At 37.5% G+C, this 23,303-nt stretch overlaps 1 protein-coding gene and 1 non-coding gene across 3 annotated transcripts in view; one reads left to right on the forward strand and one right to left on the reverse strand.

Annotated features, from left to right (window-relative positions):
• Window positions 1-15,174, forward strand: part of LOC113357078 (protein BZR1 homolog 1-like) — a 25,295-nt gene extending 10,121 nt beyond the window's left edge. Inside the window, exons 1-2 of one of the 2 annotated variants that reach the window (XM_026600345.1) lie at window positions 13,167-13,631; window positions 14,021-15,174. In XM_026600345.1, coding sequence (XP_026456130.1) covers window positions 13,404-13,631; window positions 14,021-14,710 — 918 coding nt within the window. In that variant the 5' untranslated portion in view covers window positions 13,167-13,403 and the 3' untranslated portion in view covers window positions 14,711-15,174. Of the gene's footprint in view, window positions 1-13,166; window positions 13,632-14,020 lie in introns of those variants that run through there. The other variant, XM_026600346.1, reaches the window with a different exon arrangement.
• Window positions 15,175-21,676: 6,502 nt separating this feature from the next.
• TRNAA-UGC lies at window positions 21,677-21,749 on the reverse strand. The gene has a single exon. It is a non-coding gene; the product is annotated as a tRNA-Ala (tRNA).
• Between the last annotated feature and the right edge of the window lie 1,554 nt (window positions 21,750-23,303).

Consider the following 23,303-nt stretch of genomic DNA (forward strand, 5'->3'; position numbering starts at 1 on the left):
AAAAAAAAAAAAAAAAAAAAAAAATCATCAAGTATTCAAATTCCATTTGTGTCATGTAAAGAAAATAGTTCTCTCTTATCCAAAAATAAAAGAGAGTAGTCAATGTAAATAAGAGTCATGTAATGAGTCATGTAAAGAGTCATCTTTTGTTTTATTGTAATAAGCAAGGAAGGGTGTATGCCATTGATGTACAGCGCGAGTAATTGTGAAATACCTCCAACTCATTCACAATTCTCGTAAAGTCCGGACAGCTAGCTAGATTTCGACCTCAGTTCTTAGCCTGAGAAACTATCTCTTGGTGATTAGTAGTCATAACATCCGATCTTTCTTTACACATGTGTAGATACACTTTACACTCTTATCACATGTCTTTATTTGTTATCAGTGCTAGGATTGTGCCTTAGATAGCTAGATTGACATCTCCATTTTGTTGTGAGCTTAAACTGTCTTGCACATGTCACATTTGATGGAATATGAGCTTATATTTTGGCCTAGAACTTTGTAGGTACGTTCTAAGCAAACCTTCACGAGACTTCACTCGTCCACTAGAGACACTTAGTGGTTTAAAAGGCTTAGTACATACGCTAAATGCATTCGAGAGACCAGCGACAGTGGTATAGGTAGGATTTCCTTAGTTTTGTTTTACTTGAGGACAAGTAAAATTCAGGTTTGGGGGTATTTGATGAGTGCTAAAAAGTGCATATTTCTATATATTTTTCTTGGCATTTAACTCATCTTTTGTGCATTAATTCTACATTTTATCCCATATTCTGTATTTTCATTGTTTTCAAGAATAAATATTTTTATTAATTAATTTTGCATTTTTAGGTAATAAATAAAGTTTGGATGAATAGCGGAGCGAAAAGAGAAGAAAAGTAGTGAAAAGCCGGGAGGAATTACACAAGGAAGCCGCGAAGAATGATGTGCACAAGACCAAAAGGCTAGAAGTGGGCTTGAAGAGGAAGAATTGTTCTTAAAGAAGATATGGGCTTGGCATACCCAATGCCCAAAACCCTCACCCAAGTCCATTTCCTATATCCATACCCGTTTCCCTTTCTAGCCGTCAGATTGGATCATCTCAGCATCCTACGGTCGCAGCATCGCCATTACATCAAAGTCTGAAGCTCCTGTCTAACACTACAGCACCTAACTCCATCTTGAGCCGTCAGTTTCGTTGTATCAGGCATCCAACGGTCGCTCATGATCTGTCTCCATCTCGCCGTTAGATCCGTCCCAGAAGATATTATCCCACGGCTCAGCTTCGCAAGACATCAAGATTTGTTGTACCCGCCTCACACTCGAACAACCTAACCCTATACCCAAAACAAACACACCCTAGCCAAAACCCATCGAGCCATCTCCTTCTTCCCCTCTTCTGCAACAGCGACGCTGTCTCCATCACCACCATCTTCTCCCCCCAAATCACTCAACCACCACCACTCGAGCCATCATCACTTCTAACAACCAAGACCTACTTTTCTAGCCACTTATTACATCACCTCCTAATCGTTTCATCTCACAGGAATCCTAGGTTAGGAGTTGATGAAATAGGTAAGGTTAGAGGATAAATCGAAGGCATGGGTAGCATCAGCAGACGACAAGGAAGCATGGGTGAGAGCTATCAATCGTTTTCAGAGATTAGGTAAGGATTTTTTGTAAAACCCTAATTTCACTGATTTGGGGATTTTGGAATTTTTTTTGTTGTAACTATAAAAGGGTGTTAGGGGTTGTAAAATTCGGGATCTCTGGGCTAGCCAGTGAGCAATATTTGCAGTTCAATATTAATTTCGAAATTCATTTTCAATTCATCCATGTTGAATCTCTCTTATGCATAAAGGTTGAATGTGAATTGTATGCTGTGTAATGTGGAGCATGTTTATACCTGTTAGTATCATGATTACAAGCATGTCCATGTTCTAATTCACTTGCTAGGGTTTAGAGGAAGCTCTTGATCATATGCTAGGAATGTTAATGTATTTGTATGTTCTTTATTGAGCTGAATTGCCTTAGGATGAATGCTTAACCATTTGGGTTACCTGCTTGTGATCACCTGTGCTGTTAGAAGACAGCTGATACTAGGAGTGGAGCTAGGTCTTTGGCCAAGAATTCAATCCACTAGAGAGATTGCCTTAAGCTAAACTAGCTAGAGAAGCTAAATGCCTGTGATTAGTTGTGCTGATTAAAGACAACTGATGCTAGGGGTAATTTGGTTAGGATAGTTAGTAGAATCCTCATTGTAGTCTTTCATGAAAGAACAAGACATACATTGCATCATAATTTCCTTAGCCTAGGGTCAAGTAGTGGAATCAAAAACCTTAGTACCTTCTTTTGAATTCAGATAACTTTAGAAATTTAGAAAACTTTAGCAAATCCTCCAAGTCCCTGTGGACAAACCTCTATTTACATTCTATCTTCATCAAGACCCTGTATACTTGTAGGTAAAACATAGGTTGTAGTTTTTATGTCTCATTCCTTGAGCTACCAAGTTTTTGGCGCCGCTGCCGGGGACTCGGTAGCGGTTTGCTTGTTTTCTGTTTTCCTTATTCTCTTTTTTTTCTTTCTTGCTAATCTTGCTTGTTCCTGACCTGCAACTTCCTTGTTTGCTCCTGCTCTTGCATTGCTCTTGTTCTCGCTTCACTAAGAGCATTGCCTTGCACTACCTTGCACTGACTGTTATTGCAGCTGCTGTTGCTGTTAGCTTTGTGGAGCCAAAGCTGCTGCCAAGCTGCTGTTGCTGTTTGAACTGCAGTGGAGCTGAAGTTCCTGCTGTTGCTGCTGCTGTTTAGCAGCTGCTGCTGTTGCTGTGAAGCTGCTGTTGCTGTTGTTGCTGCTCCCTCCTGCTTGCTGCTGGTGCAATTCTGCTGAGCTGTTGATTAAGGTTGCAAAGGAAGATCCAAGCCCAACTGGGCTAGTGCAACAAAAAGGGATAAAAAGCCCAAATTTGGGCTTCCCTCCAAAAATCAAGTAAGCCTAACCCATGAGCTAACCCAACTGGGCCTCATTAAATTTCTTTGGGTTTGTATTTAAGTATTTATATCTGGGCTTGTAATAATTTTAGTTTTTCTTTTTCTTTATTTTCTATTTGGGCTTGTAATAATTTTTATTTTTCTTTTTCTTTTTCTCTTTCTTTTATGGGCTTGTAATTATTTGTTTGTTATTTTTTTTCTTTTCTTTTGTGGGCTTGCACTTTAATTTGGACTATAGGTTTATATCCCATCCATTGGGCTCCTAACCTTACAAAAACAATTCTGTTGGGCTTAGAGGCAACAAAATCTGTTGGGCCGTGAGTTAAGATTTTTCTCACCAAAATTCTTCAAAGAACCCAAGAACCAAAAGCCTTTTAGTTGGTTGGGCTTTGTCCCAATTAATCCAAAAAATTTCTAAACCCATTTTAAACCAAAGTTTCTAACCCTTTCAAACCAAATTTTAGGTCGTTTTTTTTTCATTGACTGTGGGCTTGTTAGATGTTATTTCATCGATCAATGATCTTATTAGGATATGGTTGTGACCTTTAGAGACCAATCAAACCGACTAATTAGAGTCAATCCAATAGACCCAATTGACATACCCACATCTTCTGAGGAAAACACACCGGACCAACCTGAGATAATGGAAGAACCCCGTAGCCTCAAGGATTACATGTACCCCACAAGGACAAGCCAACCCTCGTGCATTGTTTTACCAGAAGCTACTGGTCATTATGAGCTAAAATCGAGCACAATACAAATGCTTCCCGTGTTTAGAGGAATTGAAAACGAAAACCCTTACCATCACGTGAGAGAATTCGAGGAGATTTGTGGAACTATACGTTTCACTCAGATGTCTGATGAAACCCTAAAATTGAGACTATTCCCTTTCTCTTTGAAGGAAAAGGCCAAGTCATGGCTGTATGCCTTACATCCACAGTCAATTAGGACATGGGACAACCTCACAAAAGAGTTTTTCAAAAAGTTCTTCCCTAATCACAAGACTGCGACAATTCGTCAAAGTCTGAACAGCTTTGTACAATTAGAAGGTGAAACCTTAGCTAGATATCTTGAGAGATTCAATGAATTGTTGCTTAAGTGTCCCCATCATGGTTTTGAAAAATGGAGACTTGTGCAAATTTTGTATGAAGGTTTAGATGTCTCCACCCGAACAATTGTAGAGTCTATGTGTAATGGACTTTTCACAGATAAAAGTGCTGATGACTCGTGGGCTTTCCTAATTGAAGTTGCTGAAAAAACTCAACAATGGGAGTCCATTCGTGAACCTAGAAAGACTACACCTGTAGATAAGGTCCATAGAATTGAGTCTGATTTTGAAGGAAATGCAAAAATGGCAGCACTAGCAAGAAGAATAGAAGCGTTAGAACTTCAGAAAAACGTAAAACCTTCTACCACTGCTTTCTGTGAACATGTCGAAATGGCTATCTGTGATATATGTAACGGTTCTGACCATCAGGTCAGTGATTGTCCGGAAATGCATGCATTCCAAGAATCTAGGCTAGAACAGGCACATGCTATGTTTCAAAAACAAGAGCATAACCCTTGTTCACAGACCCACAACCCAGGTCGGAGGAACCACCCCAATTTTTCATGGTCTAAAGGACCCATTCAAGGAGGACCATCTCAACCCACTCAAAGCTATCAAAACAATCAAGGCTATCAATACCCTAAAAATCCTCAACAGCAGTCGTACCCTCAATACACTGCTGACAAGAAATTGTCTAGCATCGAAGAGAGTATCAATCAGTTGACCCAACATCTGATGAAAAATGAGAAAGCAACTGATCAACGAGTCTCCGCTCTAGAACTACAGATGGGTCAAATTTGCGATGCACTGAATACAATAGAAAAGGGTAAACTTCCTAGCCAGCCCCAACAAAATCCAAAGAGGATATTTCAAGCAGGCACATCATCTTGCAATGAAACCTCACCCGATCAAGTCCATTCCATCACCACTCTCCGAAGTGGTAAGATTGTTGAGAACAATGTAGGCATACCACAATCAAATGAATCTGAGCCAAACATATCATTGCCTGCACCACCAAAGAACACCTCCAACTTAGAAAAGGAGCCTGAGCACATTAGCGAAGCCGACAATCCCACTGTTGTGAATATCCTTCTAACTCCTAATGCTCATGTTGCTCCATATCCTCAGAGGTTAGTTCGCCAACAGATAAGCACCCACTACAATGAGATGTTAGAACTGTTCAAAAGAGTCAACATCAACATTCCTTTTCTTGAGGCAATTAAGCAAATCCCTGCATATGCCAAATTCCTCAAAGACTTGTGCACTCAAAAGCGCAAGATTAATGTGCACAAACGTGCTTTCTTATCTGAACAGGTGAGTTCCATCATTCTGAACAAAACTCCACCTAAGTTTAGGGACCCAGGTTGTCCAACAATTTCTTGCACTATAGGAAACCACATGGTCAATAAATCTTTATTAGATCTAGGTGCAAGTGTGAACCTCCTGCCATATTCTGTTTATGCGCAGTTAGGTCTTGGAGAATTGAAGCCAACACCCATAACTCTCCAATTGGCAGACCGATCCGTCAAAGTCCCTCGAGGTGTAATTGAGGATGTTTTGATTAAGGTTGATAAGTTCTACTTTCCTGTAGACTTTATTGTCTTAGACACTCAACCTGTACAAAACCCTGATAGTCACATTCCTGTCATTTTAGGACGTCCTTTCTTGGTGACGTCTAATGCGATCATCAATTGTCGTAATGGAGTGTTGAAGCTGTCTTTTGGAAACATGACTGTAGAGCTGAATGTGTTTAATGTTAGTCAACAGCATGTGAATCTTGATGATGAGGATGTACATGAGGTCAATATGATTGAGAGTTTGATACAAGATTCATTGACTGGCATTATGTCAAAAGATCCCTTGCAAGCATGTTTGGAAGATGTTAACTTGGAGTTGTATGATGATGAATACATTGGTGAAGTCCAATCTTTGCTCGAATCTGTACCTCAAATGGACATCACTAAATGGCAGAATACAGTGGAACAACTCCCACTTTCTGAGAAGTTTGTTATATCTTCGGATGAGTCTCCTAAGGCCAAACAGGAATTGAAACCATTACATGATACTTTGAAGTATGCATTTCTAGGTCCTTCTGATACTTTACCTGTTATCATTTCTTCACGATTAAACATAGAACAGGAAAACAAGCTTTTAGAAGTACTTAAGGAGCAGAAAGAAGCCTTAGGATGGACCATCTCAGATCTCAAAGGGATAAGTCCCACCATTTGCATGCATCACATTTCTTGAAGAAAATGCCAAACCATCTAGGGAAATGCAAAGGAGACTTAATCCTAACATGAGAGACGTTGTTAAGAGTGAGATCTTGAAGCTACTTGATGCGGGTATCATATATCCGATTTCAGATAGTAAATGGGTTAGTCCCATTCAAGTTGTGCCTAAGAAGTCAGGCATTACTGTAGTTCGGAACGAAAAGAATGAGTTAGTCCCTTCACGTACAACCACAGGATGGCGAGTATGTATCGACTACAGGAAGTTGAACACAGTAACAAGAAAAGATCACTTCCCCCTTCCCTTCATAGACCAAATGCTAGAACGTGTGTCTGGACAAAGTCACTACTGTTTTCTAGATGGCTTTTCCGGTTATTACCAAATTCACATTGCACCGGAAGATCAGGAAAAAACTACATTTACATGTCCATTTGGGACATTTGCTTTTAGACGTATGCCCTTCGGGCTGTGTAATGCACCTGCCACTTCTCAGCGTTGCATGATGAGCATTTTTTTCAGACATGATAGATAGTTTTCTCGAGATCTTTATGGATGATTTATCTGTGTTTGGTTCCTCTTTTGATGAATGTTTGGACCATCTGGTCCTTGTGTTGTCTAGATGTAAGCAAAAGAATCTGATTTTAAACTGGGAAAAATGCCACTTCATGGTAAACTCCGGCATAGTTCTAGGACACATCGTTTCGGAAAAAGGAATTGAAGTAGATAAAGCTAAAGTCGACCTCATTCAACATTTACCACAACCCCACTCTGTGAAGGGTATTCGATCATTTTTAGGTCACGCTGGGTTCTACCGGCGATTCATCAAAAACTTTAGCCAAATCTCAAGACCTTTGTGTAATCTACTTGCCAAAGATGTTGTCTTTAACTTCGATGCTGCTTGTGTGAAGGCGTGGGAAGAACTCAAGACTCTCCTCACCTCAGCTCCTATTGTCCAACCACCCAACTGGGAACTACCGTTCGAACTCATGTGTGATGCCTCTGATTATGCCGTTGGTGCTGTTTTAGGACAGCGTGTTGATAGACTACCATATGTGATATACTATGCTAGTAAAACTCTTAATGATGCTCAACTCAACTATTCGACTACCTAGAACGAGTTACTTGCCGTGGTATTTGCATTAGACAAGTTTAGATCTTATTTGATAGGATCTAAGATCATCATATACACTGACCATGCGGCTTTGAAGTATCTTCTTTCTAAGAAGGATGCTAAAGCTCGCCTTATTCGATGGATACTCTTATTACAGGAATTCGACATCGAAATCCGTGATAAGAAAGGTTGTGAGAATGTGGTTGCTGATCACTTGTCCCGATTAACTAGTGAGTCTATTGATGAATCTGACCTGATTAGAGAATCATTCCCTGATGAACAATTGATGTATGTGTCAAACCTTCCTTGGTTTGCCGACATTGTTAACTACCTTGCTACAGGTAGAATGCCCTCACATTGGTCGAGACAAGACCGCTCCAAGTTCTTGGCTGAAGTTAAACATTTCCTTTGGGACGACCCATATTTGTTTAAGTACTGCCGAGACCAAATCATTAGGAGATGTGTACCCGACATGGAACAGAAAGATGTGATATCTTTCTGTCATGACCAAGCATGTGGAGGGCATTTCAGTGCCAAGAAGACCGCTGCAAAGATCCTGCAGTGTGGGTTTTACTGGCCATCGCTGTTTAGAGACTGCCATGAGTATTGTATTGCTTGTGAACGCTGTCAGAAACTAGGAAGTATCTCAAGGAGAAACATGATGCCGTTGAATCCGATTTTGATCGTCGAGCTATTTGACGTGTGGGGGATTGACTTTATGGGTCCATTTCCTATTTCTGAAGGAAAATTATACATCCTAGTTGTTGTTGATTACGTTTCGAAGTGGGTTGAAGCTGTTGCAACCAAGACGAATGACCACAAGGTGGTACTCTCATTTCTGAAGGAGAACATATTTTCACGTTTTGGTACCCCTAGAGCTATAATCAGTGACGGTGGTTCGCATTTCTGTAACAAGTACTTTGAGTCTTTAGTACGCAAGTATGGCATAACCCACAAGGTTGCAACTCCGTACCACCCTCAGACAAGCGGACAAGTAGAAGTTTCTAATAGGGAAATTAAGCACATTCTGGAGAAGACGGTCAACCTGTCAAGGAAAGATTGGTCATTGAGATTGAATGATGCTTTGTGGGCCTATAGAACAGCTTATAAGACACCAATTGGCATGTCCCCTTATCGTCTAGTGTATGGAAAGCCATGTCATATTCCTGTGGAATTAGAACATCGAGCTTACTGGGCTATCAAGAAACTTAACTTTTCTCTCGACAAGGCGGGTGCACAACGGAAACTTCAACTCAATGAGTTAGAAGAATTGAGGAACGAGGCTTATGATAGTGCCAAGCTGTATAAGCAAAAGATGAAGTTGTTTCATGATAAGCGTATTCTGCGCAAGTCATTCACACCGGGTCAGAAAGTTTTGTCATACGACTCTCGGCTGCATCTTTTTCCAGGAAAATTGCGGTCCCGATGGACCGTCCCGTTCCTAGTACGCACGGTATTCCCTCATGGAGCTGTGGAACTTGAAGATGTCTCCAACAAGAACATTTTCAAAGTGAATGGGCAGCGATTGAAACCGTTCCTTGAACCACTTCCGCCTGACATTGAGGCAACCGATCTGGAGGATCCCGTCTATGCGGCCTGATTGGTCCACCCTTGTACATAAACCAGGTTGAACATTCCATTTTATTTTTTTCCTTTTCTGTACAGTTCTTTCTTTTGCACTATTTAAACATTGAGGACACTGTTTAATTTAGGTTTAGGGGTGATAATCAGTATATACCCTTATAACATGCTATAATTGAAAACAAAACTCCTCCCTCTTTTTGAAAAAATGAAAAATCAAAATAAAAAATTAAAAAATTAAAAAAATCATAAAAATGGAGCTCATTTACCTTGAAATGTTGACTCTTGTGCAAATATGTAATTTTTAGGAGTCTTAGTCTAGATATTTAGGCACCCCTGATTCTAGCACAATTCACATAGTGATATGAAACTTGCACGCGCACGATCTACCAATACATGTATAGCCTCATCCTTGAGGTGTTCTATCGGAAGTTTTAGTTGCCAATCACTTTAGAATACTGAACGAAACTTGACTAGCTTGTTCTTTGGTTGGTTGGGATAGAAGGTGGAGGTTACATTAAGAAAAACAACCATCGAATTTAACTGGGTGCATCAAAAAGGGCTACCTCTTGCGAAGTGTCATGTAATTTTTTGTTTCTTTTTCCTTTTGTATCAAAAGTGTTTCCTTGTTCCAAAAAAAAAAAAAAATAAAAAAATAAAAAAAAATAAAAAAAAATCAAGTATTCAAATTCCATTTGTGTCATGTAAAGAAAATAGTTCTCTCTTATCCAAAAATAAAAGAGAGTAGTCAATGTAAATAAGAGTCATGTAAAGAGTCATCTTTTGTTTTATTGTAATAAGCAAGGAAGGGTGTATGCCATTGATGTACAACGCGAGTAATTGTGAAATACCTCCAACTCATTCACAATTCTCGTAAAGTCCGGACAGCTAGCTAGATTTCGACCTCAGTTCTTAGCCTGAGAAACTATCTCTTGGTGATTAGTAGTCATAACATCCGATCTTTCTTTACACATGTGTAGATACACTTTACACTCTTATCACATGTCTTTATTTGTTATCAGTGCTAGGATTGTGCCTTAGATAGCTAGATTGACATCTCCATTTTGCTGTGAGCTTAAACTGTCTTGCACATGTCACATTTGATGGAATATGAGCTTATATTTTGGCCTAGAACTTTGTAGGTACGTTCTAAGAAAACCTTCACGAGACTTCACTCGTCCACTAGGGACACTTAGTGGTTTAAAAGGCTTAGTGCATACGCTAAATGCATTCGAGAGAGGTAGGATTTCCTTAGTTTTGTTTTACTTGAGGACAAGTAAAATTCAGGTTTGGGGGTATTTGATGAGTGCTAAAAAGTGCATATTTCTATATATTTTTCTTGGAATTTAACTCATCTTTTGTGCATTAATTCTACATTTTATCCCATATTCTGTATTTTCATTGTTTTCAAGAATAAATATTTTTATTAATTAATTTTGCATTTTTAGGTAATAAATAAAGTTTGGATGAATAGCGGAGCGAAAAGAGCAGAAAAGTAGTGAAAAGCCGGGAGGAATTACACAAGGAAGCCGCGAAGAATGTTGTGCACAAGACCAAAAGGCTAGAAGTGGGCTTGAAGAGGAAGAATTGTTCTTAAAGAAGATATGGGCTTGGCATACCCAATGCCCAAAACCCTCACCCAAGTCCATTTCCTATATCCATACCCGTTTCCCTTTCTAGCCGTCAGATTGGATCATCTCAGCATCCTACGGTCGCAGCATCGCCATTACATCAAAGTCTGAAGCTCCTGTCTAACACTACAGCACCTAACTCCATCTTGAGCCGTCAGTTTCGTTGTATCAGTCATCCAACGGTCGCTCATGATCTGTCTCCATCTCGCCGTTAGATCCGTCCCAGAAGATATTATCCCATGGCTCAGCTTCGCAAGACATCAAGATTTGTTGTACCCGCCTCACACTCGAACAACCTAACCCTATACCCAAAACAAACACACCCTAGCCAAAACCCATCGAGCCATCTCCTTCTTCCCCTCTTCTGCAACAGCGACGCTGTCTCCATCACCACCATCTTCTCCCCCAAATCACTCAATCACCACCATCTTCTCCCCCCAAATCACTCAACCACCACCACTCGAGCCATCATCACTTCTAACAACCAAGACCTACTTTTCTAGCCACTTATTACATCACCTCCTAATCGTTTCATCTCACAGGAACCCTAGGTTAGGAGTTGATGAAATAGGTAAGGTTAGAGGATAAATCGAAGGCATGGGTAGCATCAGCAGACGACAAGGAAGCATGGGTGAGAGCTATCAATCGTTTTCAGAGATTAGGTAAGGATTTTTTGTAAAACCCTAATTTCACTGATTTGGGGATTTTGGAATTTTTTTGTTGTAACTATAAAAGGGTGTTAGGGGTTGTAAAATTCGGGATCTCTGGGCTAGCCAGTGAGCAATATTTGCAGTTCAATATTAATTTCGAAATTCATTTTCAATTCATCCATGTTGAATCTCTCTTATGCATAAAGGTTGAATGTGAATTGTATGCTGTGTAATGTGGAGCATGTTTATACCTGTTAGTATCATGATTACAAGCATGTCCATGTTCAAATTCACTTGCTAGGGTTTAGAGGAAGCTCTTGATCATATGTTAGGAATGTTAATGTATTTGTATGTTCTTTATTGAGCTGAATTGCCTTAGGATGAATGCTTAACCATTTGGGATACCTGCTTGTGATCACCTGTGCTGTTAGAAGACAGCTGATACTAGGAGTGGAGCTAGGTCTTTGGCCAAGAATTCAATCCACTAGAGAGATTGCCTTAAGCTAAACTAGCTAGAGAAGCTAAATGCCTGTGATTAGTTGTGCTGATTAAAGACAACTGATGCTAGGGGTAATTTGGTTAGGATAGTTAGTAGAATCCTCATTGTAGTCTTTCATGAAAGAACAAGACATACATTGCATCATAATTTCCTTAGCCTAGGGTCAAGTAGTGGAATCAAAAACCTTAGTACCTTCTTTTGAATTCAGATAACTTTAGAAATTTAAAAAACTTTAGCAAATCCTCCAAGTCCCTGTGGACAAACCTCTATTTACATTCTATCTTCATCAAGACCCTGTATACTTGTAGGTAAAACATAGGTTGTAGTTTTTAGGTCTCATTCCTTGAGCTACCATTAGGGCCGCGTCAGTTTTGTGATATTCTTAACTATAGACTTGGTATTCCCATATTTGCTGAAAAGAAAATATTTGTTTGTGTTGTAACAAGGCTATGGATGTATATGGTGACCATGCATTGCATTGTGCAAATGAAGTTGGAGTCAAGTTCGACATGATTTTGTTCGTCACACTTGTGGATATTTGTTATAGGACAAGTGTGCACGCTAAAGTTGAAGCGCCTTTGGGTTTCTTATCTCGTGAAGGTGGTGATTCCAGACCAGCGGACATTCTTGTCTACAATTGGGAGGAGGGCCGAGATTCTTGTTTGGATGTGACGGGAGTTTCTCCTTTCGCTGGGGTTGGCGTAGACGCTTTCACACCGGGTCTTGCTTTGTTTAAAGTCGTTGAACGTAAAAGATGTAAATACCTTGATGTATGTAGAGTCAATGGGTATAGTTTTGCTACCTTGGCTTTTACTACCTTAGGTGAGCTTTGTTTTGAAATTATAGAGTTTTTGTTGAGATTGAAAAATTACGTAGCTAGACATGATGCTAATGTTAAAGTTCGCAATTTTCTTTTTATTAGATTAGATTTAGGCATCCAAAAAGGGGTTGTGACACAACTTGTTGCGCGGCTACCAACAAGTTTCTTGTAAAAACTTTTCTTTTCTTTAATTTTAAATAATATCAGTTTTATGTATAGGAAATAGAATTACACAATTCTCAATAATATGACATGATTCCAACGAAGGGTAAATTAGAATAAAAAGTGGAAAAATATGAAACTTAACAAGTAATTTAGGACAAAAAAAAATCCCAAATTTTAATAAATAAACTAGGACGGAGGGTTTATGACGGAGGGAGTATTACTTTATGAGAACTAAAAACCTCACATGCTCTAGAGTCGACACAAGAGATTTTAGCCACCCGGGAGAACATGTTTACCGGACCACGAAATAGCTTTCTCCAATTACGAAATTTGATCCGAGGAATAACTTTGTTCCGGTGTTTGAAAGGATAAACGGTTCAAATGAACATAAACCCCTTAATACCCCAAGGCGAGTACCATATTTACGTCTTTAGTTATTTTTCAGCTGAAGAGAGAATCTTAGTATTCGCAGTTCCAACAAAGAGAGAGAGAGAAAGCATACTCCTCGTGAATCAGAAAGAAGCTCTCTTTTCAGAGAGGAGAGAGAGAGAGAGAGAGAGAGAGAGAGGAGGAGGAGGAGGAGGAGAAGAGAAGCTGAGTAGAGAGTCAGAGGGAGAAGGGTGTTTTTTTGACAGAGAAGGAGAGGAATAAGATCAATAGCAGATAGAGAAAGATTAACACAGTGGCGGTATTAGCAGGAAAAATGACATCCGGTGGTTCATCATCCGGGAGATTACCAACTTGGAAAGAAAGAGAAAATAATAAAAGAAGAGAAAGAAGAAGAAGAGCCATAGCTGCTAAGATCTATGCTGGTTTAAGAGCTATGGGTAATTACAAACTTCCTAAACACTGTGATAATAACGAAGTCTTAAAAGCTCTTTGTTCTGAAGCTGGTTGGATGGTTGAAGAAGATGGCACTACTTACCGCAAGGTATATTTCATTTTTCTCTTTTCTTTTTACTGATTCGTTCTTGATACTAAAATGGCTTGATGAATCCAGATTTGCTATGTAGAGATTCTGTTTTAGGTTTCTTAAGAGTAAAAATAAGACTAATCAGAGATGAATTTAGGTGTTTCAGTTACATTTCTTGATTTAGTTCTCAATCTCAAATCTGAAAGTTCAATTTAAATCTCTATGATTGATTAATAATAGAAAGGGGATCTCGTTTTAGCTATATTTATTTACGTAGCCGATTTATATCGTCTTCCGTAAATGCTACCTTGAACTACTTCACATGGATCTTGTTTTATCTATTTAATGAATTGAATGAAAAAAAAAAAGAAAAATTCATTAACATAGTATCTTTAACTGTTTCACAGGGATGTAAACCACCACCGCAAAATGATAATATGGCAGGAACTTCAACAAACATTAGTCCATGTTCATCATATCAACCAAGTCCATCATCTTCAGCTTTCCAAAGTCCAGTCCCTTCTTACCATGCTAGTCCTACTTCCTCTTCATTTCCTAGCCCTTCTCGGTTTGATGCTAACCCGTCTTCGTATCTCTTGCCTTTTCTTCGGAATCTTGCTTCAATTCCTTCCAATTTACCCCCACTTAGAATATCTAATAGTGCCCCTGTAACTCCCCCTCTTTCATCCCCAACTTCATCAAGAACTCCTAATCTTAAACGTGATTGGGAAACATTAACTAATAGTTCCATGGCTTCTTTCCGACATCCTCTATTTGCTGCTTCAGCTCCTGCGAGTCCAACTAGGCGTCACCATTTTACTCCTGCAACGATTCCTGAGTGTGATGAGTCGGATGCTTCAACAGTTGATTCGGGCCGATGGGTCAGTTTTCAGACAGTTGCTCCAATGGCTGCTCCATCCTCTCCTACATTTAATCTCATGAAGCCTGTTCTTCAGCAGAATTTTTCACAGGATGCCGTGGGTGGACCAGAGTTTGAGTTTGAGAACGGAAGAGTGAAGCCATGGGAAGGAGAGAAAATTCATGAAATGGGCGTCGAGGATCTAGAACTTACCCTTGGCAGTGGGAAGAATAGGTGAATGTATCCAAAGATTGGGATGTCAAAGAAGAAAGAAAGGGAAGAAGAGGGCTGTCCCTTGTCCTGTGAAACGCTGTGGTACAAATGCAAAATCTGCATTCTATGTACTATACTAATGTTGAACCATTATCGCACTGCTTGGTTACATTGGGGGGGATTCGACCTATACTACTGAGTGGTGATCACTGGATAGCAGAAAATCTTGAATCAAAATTTTCCACATGGTGTGGTCTGCAAATTTTTCTGTTTAAGAGGTTGATTCTGATGATGAGTTTGTAATTGGTAAAGAGTAAAATAGTCTTTGGATGAACGAGATACTAAAAATTTCACGTTGTGGTCTGTAAGTTTATTATTGTTAGGGGTTAGTTCTCTTCATTGCTTCTTTTAGTAGTGATGATCAACATTATTGGGGCAATTGTTATCAGTTTCACCATCAATATTCAAAATGTAGAAATTATTGGGATAGTTTCATGTCTTAAAGAAATCATGTTTTCTTTACAGATTTATCATGAAATACTCCAAGTTCGGACACTTTTTTGATAAGAAGAGATGGTTGTTATCTTTCATTTGTTTGGATTTCTTATCAATATGAACTGATAATAGTCAAATCACATGATAAACCATCTCTAAAAGGAGTGAGCAGGAGTGTAAGAAATGCACCATAAACATTACTAATCAAGGACTTGGGCAAGTCTTTTTCACTTATACTGGCATGGGTTCGTTTGTAGATGACCAGTTCTTACTTCTTATCCATATTAGAGACAGAGAGAGCGACATTGAGAGAATGACAGCCCTCTCGTCTCCCTTTTCTCTCGATGGTTTCTCCTTTTCTCTTCTGTGGTCAAAGGAAGAGAAGATGAGCTAGGACAATACAAAAACCTTCTAAGTGGGTAGGGGACCTCCTCTCCTCTCCATGTGACAATGTACTTTTTTTATTGAAAATGTGGGGTTAAGGGCATGTGATCACACACACTCTCTGCTTCTCGCGATAAACTGTATTCTTCTCTAAATTCTTACTTTTTACTAACCTTCCAAAGTGCAACCCTAAACACAAGTATTCCACTCACAACTACTTATTAGAAAGTACGTGTATTAGTTCAAGAGTGTTTTGTTAAGCTACAAGGAATCCAATTCTAGGCAGGAAAAAAATTTGTCCGAGAAATATGTATAAATGTATCTGGGGTTAGGCAAAAACTAGGCTTGGTAAGGGCAAGTCAAGGCGGGTAGATGTTGAAGGCTCGTACAAGAACAAGATATCAACATTGCGAAAGCATTTCGAATCTTGATGGTTGAAATTTGGTTCCCTTCAAACTTATATATTTTGGCACTATCTTTTTGTCACTTTTGCTTTTCTTCTTTGGTAAAGAATTGTATGGTTCGCTGATTACAAACTCATTCTATTTTTATGCTTGATTTTTGACCCTTCGACGCGCAAGATGATCATAGGGTGATGTTCCCTGTGGTTATAATGGTGACCGAATGTGCAGGGGCCGCCAAACAAGTGGGGGATGTAATACATGCATGAAAATGCAGTAAAAACTCAATATATTAATAGTCATGGTATTTTATCAAATTATTAATATATGGAGTTTATTAATACTAGTTGTTGTTCCCGTGCTTGCACAGGTCTAAATATTTGTAGAGAGAAAGAGTAAATTTTGGAGCTTGTGATTTTTATGGGATGCAAGATTTAAATCATGAAAACTTAAAAAAACAAAAGAACCAAAAATAGGCAAATTAAGTAAAAAAAAAAACAAAACAAGTAGTGACATGAATTACTTTTTGTCATGACTTTCATAAGAATTGTCATTTTCATCTTCTCCGACATCGAGCCCGTCACTGATATGCAAGTCTATTTGATTCACTATACTGAAACCATTGAACATTTTGATACAATGATGCAACTAATGTATTACAGTGTGTAGAGAATCTTGTCAAACATATTTTAGCATTTTATAGATCTAAGTGAATCAATCGATGATATAGGTTCTCTTCGGTTCACCATTAGACCTCCTTATGATCTTCCCATTTCGCCAATTCCCTTGTATCATCGGTGCTCCCAACTTGTAATCTAGATAACATTATTTGGACACTCAATTCTAACCCATCAATGGCCAATCACTAACAGTACCACTAAAATGAAAAGATTAAAATCAACACACAATACCAAAGCCATTCGTATTAGTATGAGAAGTGGCCATGTGGTCCGCCGGTCCCTATTCTGGAAAGAGCGTAAAGATTTCGGTTTACTATTGCTTATGTCTGTGTCCTCCTTCTCGTCATTTCCTGCAATTACAAATGATATCAACTCCATTAGTCCATTACTATGAATTGTTATTTCTAGTGTCCCAATACTTTCAAAGCTAAAAAAAAAAGCAACAAACAGAACAGGGAAAAATTAAGAAAAAATTAGAGAAGAGTAATAATGTAACAGTAATTCCATGTACTTGTGAAGATTATTAAACGCTATGCATCACATAGTTACCCATTATCCACTGAAGATGATGGATATCAAATCAAATAAGAAAAGAAGAAACATTAGTATGATCAAGAAATCAATGTCATGTGCCAGTGAACAACAATGATTTTCCAAATTCTTTAAGAAAATACCTTGGGAAGCGACTGTGTGATTTTCAACATGGAAGATATCACCTATGATCCGAGAATCTAATCTCGCTTCATAAGTAAGAACGTTGTTTGACATCCTAACCATGCAACCATGTCATAACGTCCAACTGCACCAATCATTAGTCAAATTGAGTTCTTAAGCTTACATATGTTTGTAAAGTGATGCATTCTAACCGCACCAATCATTAATCAAATCGAATTCTTAAGCTTACATATGTCTGTGAAGTGAATGCACTGATGCATTAGAGTCTTCTCATATTCCAATTAAAAAAATATTGTGTACCAAATAAAGAAAACCGAGAGATACTGACCACACATGTGTTTCTCTCATGATGTTGTAACGCATCAAGCATTAACGCAACGGAATTTTCTCACCACTAACTCTTAAGATATGTGATAAAGGATTTAAGCAATGAATATCACCGTATCATCCAAAAACTTAAATTACTTATAGAATAGAGCACTTACTGTGGTGCCTTTCTAATTTCTATAGTCTTATCACAACTCACACCTTAAGTATGTACTGAAAGAATATCAAATAGAAGAGAGTTGCCGACGATGTTTGTATACCTTCTTCTGCATTCAAAAGTTTAACACAAAGCTCCCTCCTGAAAGAAAATACTATTATGATGGATGAGGAATTATTACTTCGGCAATACTCTGTCTGCAAAGACAACTTATGAGTTACCCGCAGTAATAAAGAAAATCCAAATGCAAGACAAAATTAGCGCCACATAGAGCTTGAGCTTGGAACTGGAGTTTCCACATTACCAAAATGCAAGAGACCCTACAACCAAACAATCAATTGAAGAAGTAAGATACGGAATCCGGCTCACATGAATCTAAAACCACCTGCAAGCTGGAAGTAAAATAGAAAAAACAAAATAAAGCAGACATATCAACAGTTTGAATAAAGCTAAAAGAGATTGAACATACGAAGAAGATCAGGGGAAAACCCTACAATCTACAATTACATAATATCACTTTAATTTCCCCTAGCACTTCTAAAAGAAGATGATGATGATGATAGCAAAAGAGAAGGAAACTATAATTTAAAGGGGATCAAAAAACTAACCTTGGGTCAAAATCTCCGGGGTGCATTACTAAATCATCACTCGGTTTATGCGAATGATTGTCTTATTAGATTGTACTATGCGAATGATTGTCTTATTAGATTGTACCATCGGCAATCATATAGTAGAAAATAAGAAATATTTAAACAAATAGAGATGACGTCCGTATGGTGATTTACTGATTTTACCTGTGACTTTACTTGATTTGTTAATGTCGTGTGAAGATTAGGGCTAGGAACCAAAAAGATAAATTGACATCAGTAAAAAAAAAAACAATAAACAGCAGTGAAAAAATAACAAAGAAAAAACCGAAGGAGAGCAGCAACCGAAAATTAAATCCGTATCTTGATTCTTGCAGGTCCATGTATTATCACCTGGAATATATATATATGAACAGGGGTTAGTTGTGGGAGAGTTCGAGAGATTTTAATGTATTTGGGTTTTCTCCCGTTAGTCCTGAGGGAGTTTGAGGGAGTCTCTCCAAATCCCCGTTAGTCGTGGGGGAGTTTAGAGGAGTCTCCTAAACTCCCTAGAAAACACCTGTTAGTCGCTGGAGAGTTTAAAAAAAGCTCTTGAACTCCTTGTTAGTCATAAAACCCTACAATACTAGGGAGTTGGTTGCTTTGGGGAGTTCGAAGGAGTTTTTAGTGTATTTTGGTCTCACAACAAATCTCTCAAAAGAGTAGAGATTTTAGTGTATTTTGGTCTCACAACCAAATTTGGTTCAAAATCTTTCTTTTCAAATCATACGGATTTCTCAAATCTCACCAACAAAAATGTTGTTCCCAACATGATGAAATGATTGTCAGATGATGGCCATTATGATACGGTGAAACATTTCTATAAAAATATTAGGATAGTGATCTAGAGTCCATGAAAACGTGTGGATATATAGATTTGTTTAGATCTACATATCCCGTAAGATGCACCAGCAAAAAAAAATGTAGAAGTCTTCACAATTAGCGCTTCCTGAGTTGAATTACATTACCACTTCTGCAACCACCGTCAAAACTATTTTCTCACCACTACCATCACCACCTATAACCAACCACTACTCCCTGAACCACCCCAAATAAGAACCCTAATTTTAGAAATAAATAAGATTCAATAAATGCTATAGCTCGGAGAAAAGATTTTGAACCAAATTTTAATTCCATCACAATACGTGACACATTTGGTCGCTCTCGGTGGACAGTTAGTAAAAACTTCAACATGAAAATGTGGAAAAATCTTAGTGAACAAAGGGAGTTAGAATTGAATGGAGACCGTTAAATTGAAGGGAAAAAAATTTATCTCGTTGCACAAAATAACATACTATTGATACAGAGATATGATCATTTTCATTTATTTTTTTTCTTTTGATTAAAGATCAATGTTATTTGCAAATGAGGGTTTATTGTTTCTTAAAAGAGAATGAGTTAGGAGTGAACTCTCTCAAACTCCCCCAAACCCCCTCTAATAAACTCTCTCCCTCCCCCAAACTCCCTGAACTCAAAAACACCAAACTCTCTCAAACTCCCTACACTCTCTCAAAATCTCTCAAAATTCCTGAGATTTAAAATACACTCAACTCCCAAAAAATCACTCGAGGACTAACCCCCTGGAAAAACATCAAGAAACAAAAAACAATCTAAAAAAAATCAACAAGAGATAATATGAATTAAACAGGGAGAACCAAGAATCAAAACAGAAATAAAAGGAGGCGGTAAAAGAGAGAATATCAATTAGGGTAATATGGATTAAACATGGAGAATCACAACAAAGAGAAGAGGAGGCGATAAAAGAGAGATCAGGGTATTCGTAATCTGTCTGTTTTTTTAGGTATGATATTCGTAAATTGTAAAATAGATTCGGTAGTGTAAGTTTCAGTGGTGTGAAATAACATGACGATTCTATTGGCTGAAATATACCCCGGTGGGGCCAGAAGCTCTAAGAAGAAATCTTTGTTCAGCTTTTAACCATAACTGAGGAAATTCACCTGAAATCATATTATTTATTAATAAGGAGGTATACCAAAACAAATAAATTTTTTTGCTAATTCAAAATATATAAATGATATTGAATAATTTGTATTATATTTGCAGTCTCAATACACAAATACATATATCTATGTATGAACTTATAAGACCTTTAAGAATTTTTCGATACTTTTCTAGCCACTCAATGTATGTAAAAGATATTTTTGAAACGAATTGAAAAGCATGTTTTGGGACACATCAAAGATATCCGTTATTAATAGAATTGTAATGAATTTGTTTTAACCGAACAATAAATTATCGATGTAATTATATAAGAAGTGTAGGGAGATAATCCTGATGATGATAGTACGGAGATACTAAAAGCTTCCTTCCAAAAAGCTTTAAACATGCTCAAAAAGTTGGAAATGTTTTGGCTTCAACAAGAATTTGTCAATAGTAATAAGATCTTACACATCCTCAAATTAAAAGATGCGATGACAATTCAACAAGTTACATCCTTGTATAAAACAACAATATATAAGTATTTTATTTTACCTTATATTTTGATGTAACAAGATCTATAAATTCCCAATATAATGTCAATTATATTAATATATGGAGGTAAATTCCCTATAACGGGACTAAAAAAATCTATTAATATTAAAATGTGGAGGTTATTACTATTTATAACTGGCCCATGTTGGGACTATGATTTTTTATTAATATATAGAGTTTATTAATATATGGAGTTTTTACTGTAATAGGAAAGGGAAATTACAAATACAAAAAAATAAATAATAATAATAATAAAATAATACTCCCTCCGTCCCATTATTAGATGACCTATTTGGTTTAAAAACTTGTCCCACTATTAGATGACCTATCTCATTAAACAAGAGGATATTTCTAAAATTATCCTTGTGATTGATTATCGTTATCATAAGAAATATGTATAATTTGATATTCATGTTTATATTCGTTACATAGGTGTTTTAAAATGATTTCCAACGGTACAAAGTTTACGAAAATCTATGGTATAGTTTGAAAGATAAATGATTTCTAAATTTTACAATTTATTATTCATAAGGGTATAGTTGTAAAAAATACTTAAAAACACTCATTTCATTCCTTGCCTTAAGAATTGTTCAAACTTCAACTAGGTCATCTAATAGTAGGACATATGGTATTAAAAATATGAAGAACAAAACATGAAATCGTCCATAAAGTTAATAAAATGAATAATAGTAGGACATATGGTATTAAAAATATGAAGAACAAAACAGGAAATCGTCCATAAAGTTAATAAAATGAAGATGCAGGGTATCGAACACTGTACCTCTCGCATGCAAAGCGAGCACTCTACCATTTGAGCTACATCCCCAATTTATAAATGAGGCTAAATTATTTCTTAGATCACCAGACTTCTACCAAACCGATCTACAACACTGGTAAGGGCAATTCCTATGGCAATCAACAAAAAAGAATTTTTGTTGAGGCACGTGGATGAACAAACATGTTTTTCCACTATGGGAAACCAAGGCAAAATGAACAAATCTGATATTTTAGGGTCACACTAGTGATTTTATTAATATAAACTAATAAGAGTTGGGCCCCATTAGTGATTTTATTAATATAAACTAATAAGAGTTCGCCCTTCACTGGTGAAGGTATTCGCTTTTTTGTCCCAGGAAAAGCTATTTCTAGTGTTGTTTCGCGTAAACGTACTAAATACTTGGACAAGTGTGTTTCACATGGCTACAGTCTGGGTATTCTAGGTTTCTCTACCTTAGGGGAACTCGGTGAGATACTTTGTGTTTTTTTAAGCGTATGAGGAATTGTCTAGTTAGCACGACGCTAGTAGTGCTTTGGGTAGTTTTATTTTCATAGATTAGGTATTGCTATTCAAAAAAGGTGTTGAAGCTAGCTTGTTGCTAGGTTACCAACCAAAGTTTTGTATGATCCTTTATTTTTAAGTTTCACAAAAATAACAAAAAAGAAAAGAGCTTTTGTATAAAACAAATAATAAAAAATAAAACCTAAAAATAATAAACGAGCTTTGGAGAGAGAAAATCAAGGGGAGGTCAAACATCACACGCCAACGTTTTTTCTTCACGGTTTTCCATCAAACGCGCGTTTGTTCTACTGCCTCATTCAACTCCTCAAATTTGTTGGTTTGCCCATCCGTTTTTCATGTTTATTGATTCCATAGTGGAAGCAAAATGAACAAACTACAAGTTCGTGGAATCCATAGAAACTGCTCTAAGGTTTGTCAGATTGTTTCGTCTACCAATTCAGACCCTTCATCAATCGTGTTGGTACTGGTGGATATAAGGTGGAAATGAATGTTTGACACATGAACATCTGATGAAATATAGGGATGGAGCCAGGTTTCATGAGATGGGTGAGCAGGTTACACAAAGGTGGTAGATTGAGGGGGCGCAAAATGGCTAGAGTTTCCAAAAACTAGGTTAAAATGGCTAAAATGGGCTTTGGTGCCAGCTTAAAGCATGGGTGTGCTCAAACTGGCTTTGCCCCTGATGATAAGGGTGGAAAATAAATTCTACAGGAAAAACGAAAATCAGTCACTGCTAGAAATTAAAACTCTATTCATGTTTATATCATTTTTCTACGTCTACGTAATTAATTAATAAAATTTATTTTTAATTTTTAGTCTTTTCATTTTTCTATCGTAAAGATATATTCTAGAATCCTATTATTGGGCTGTATCGGGTGGGTTTTAGGGCTGACTAAAGAACAAAAGGGGTCATGAAGTAGTAAATGACATAACCCTTTATCCTATTATTTTCAATAATACCTAATTTATCCTCGATTTGATTAGGGATAATTATAGTGATTAACTAAATTAATTATGCTTAATATATCGCTTAGATTTTCTTTTCTTACTTTTTTGATTTAAAGAGAAGGATGATTTTGG

This window comes from Papaver somniferum, chromosome 3 (genome assembly GCF_003573695.1).
Source record: "Papaver somniferum cultivar HN1 chromosome 3, ASM357369v1, whole genome shotgun sequence".
Lineage (NCBI taxonomy): Eukaryota > Viridiplantae > Streptophyta > Magnoliopsida > Ranunculales > Papaveraceae > Papaver > Papaver somniferum.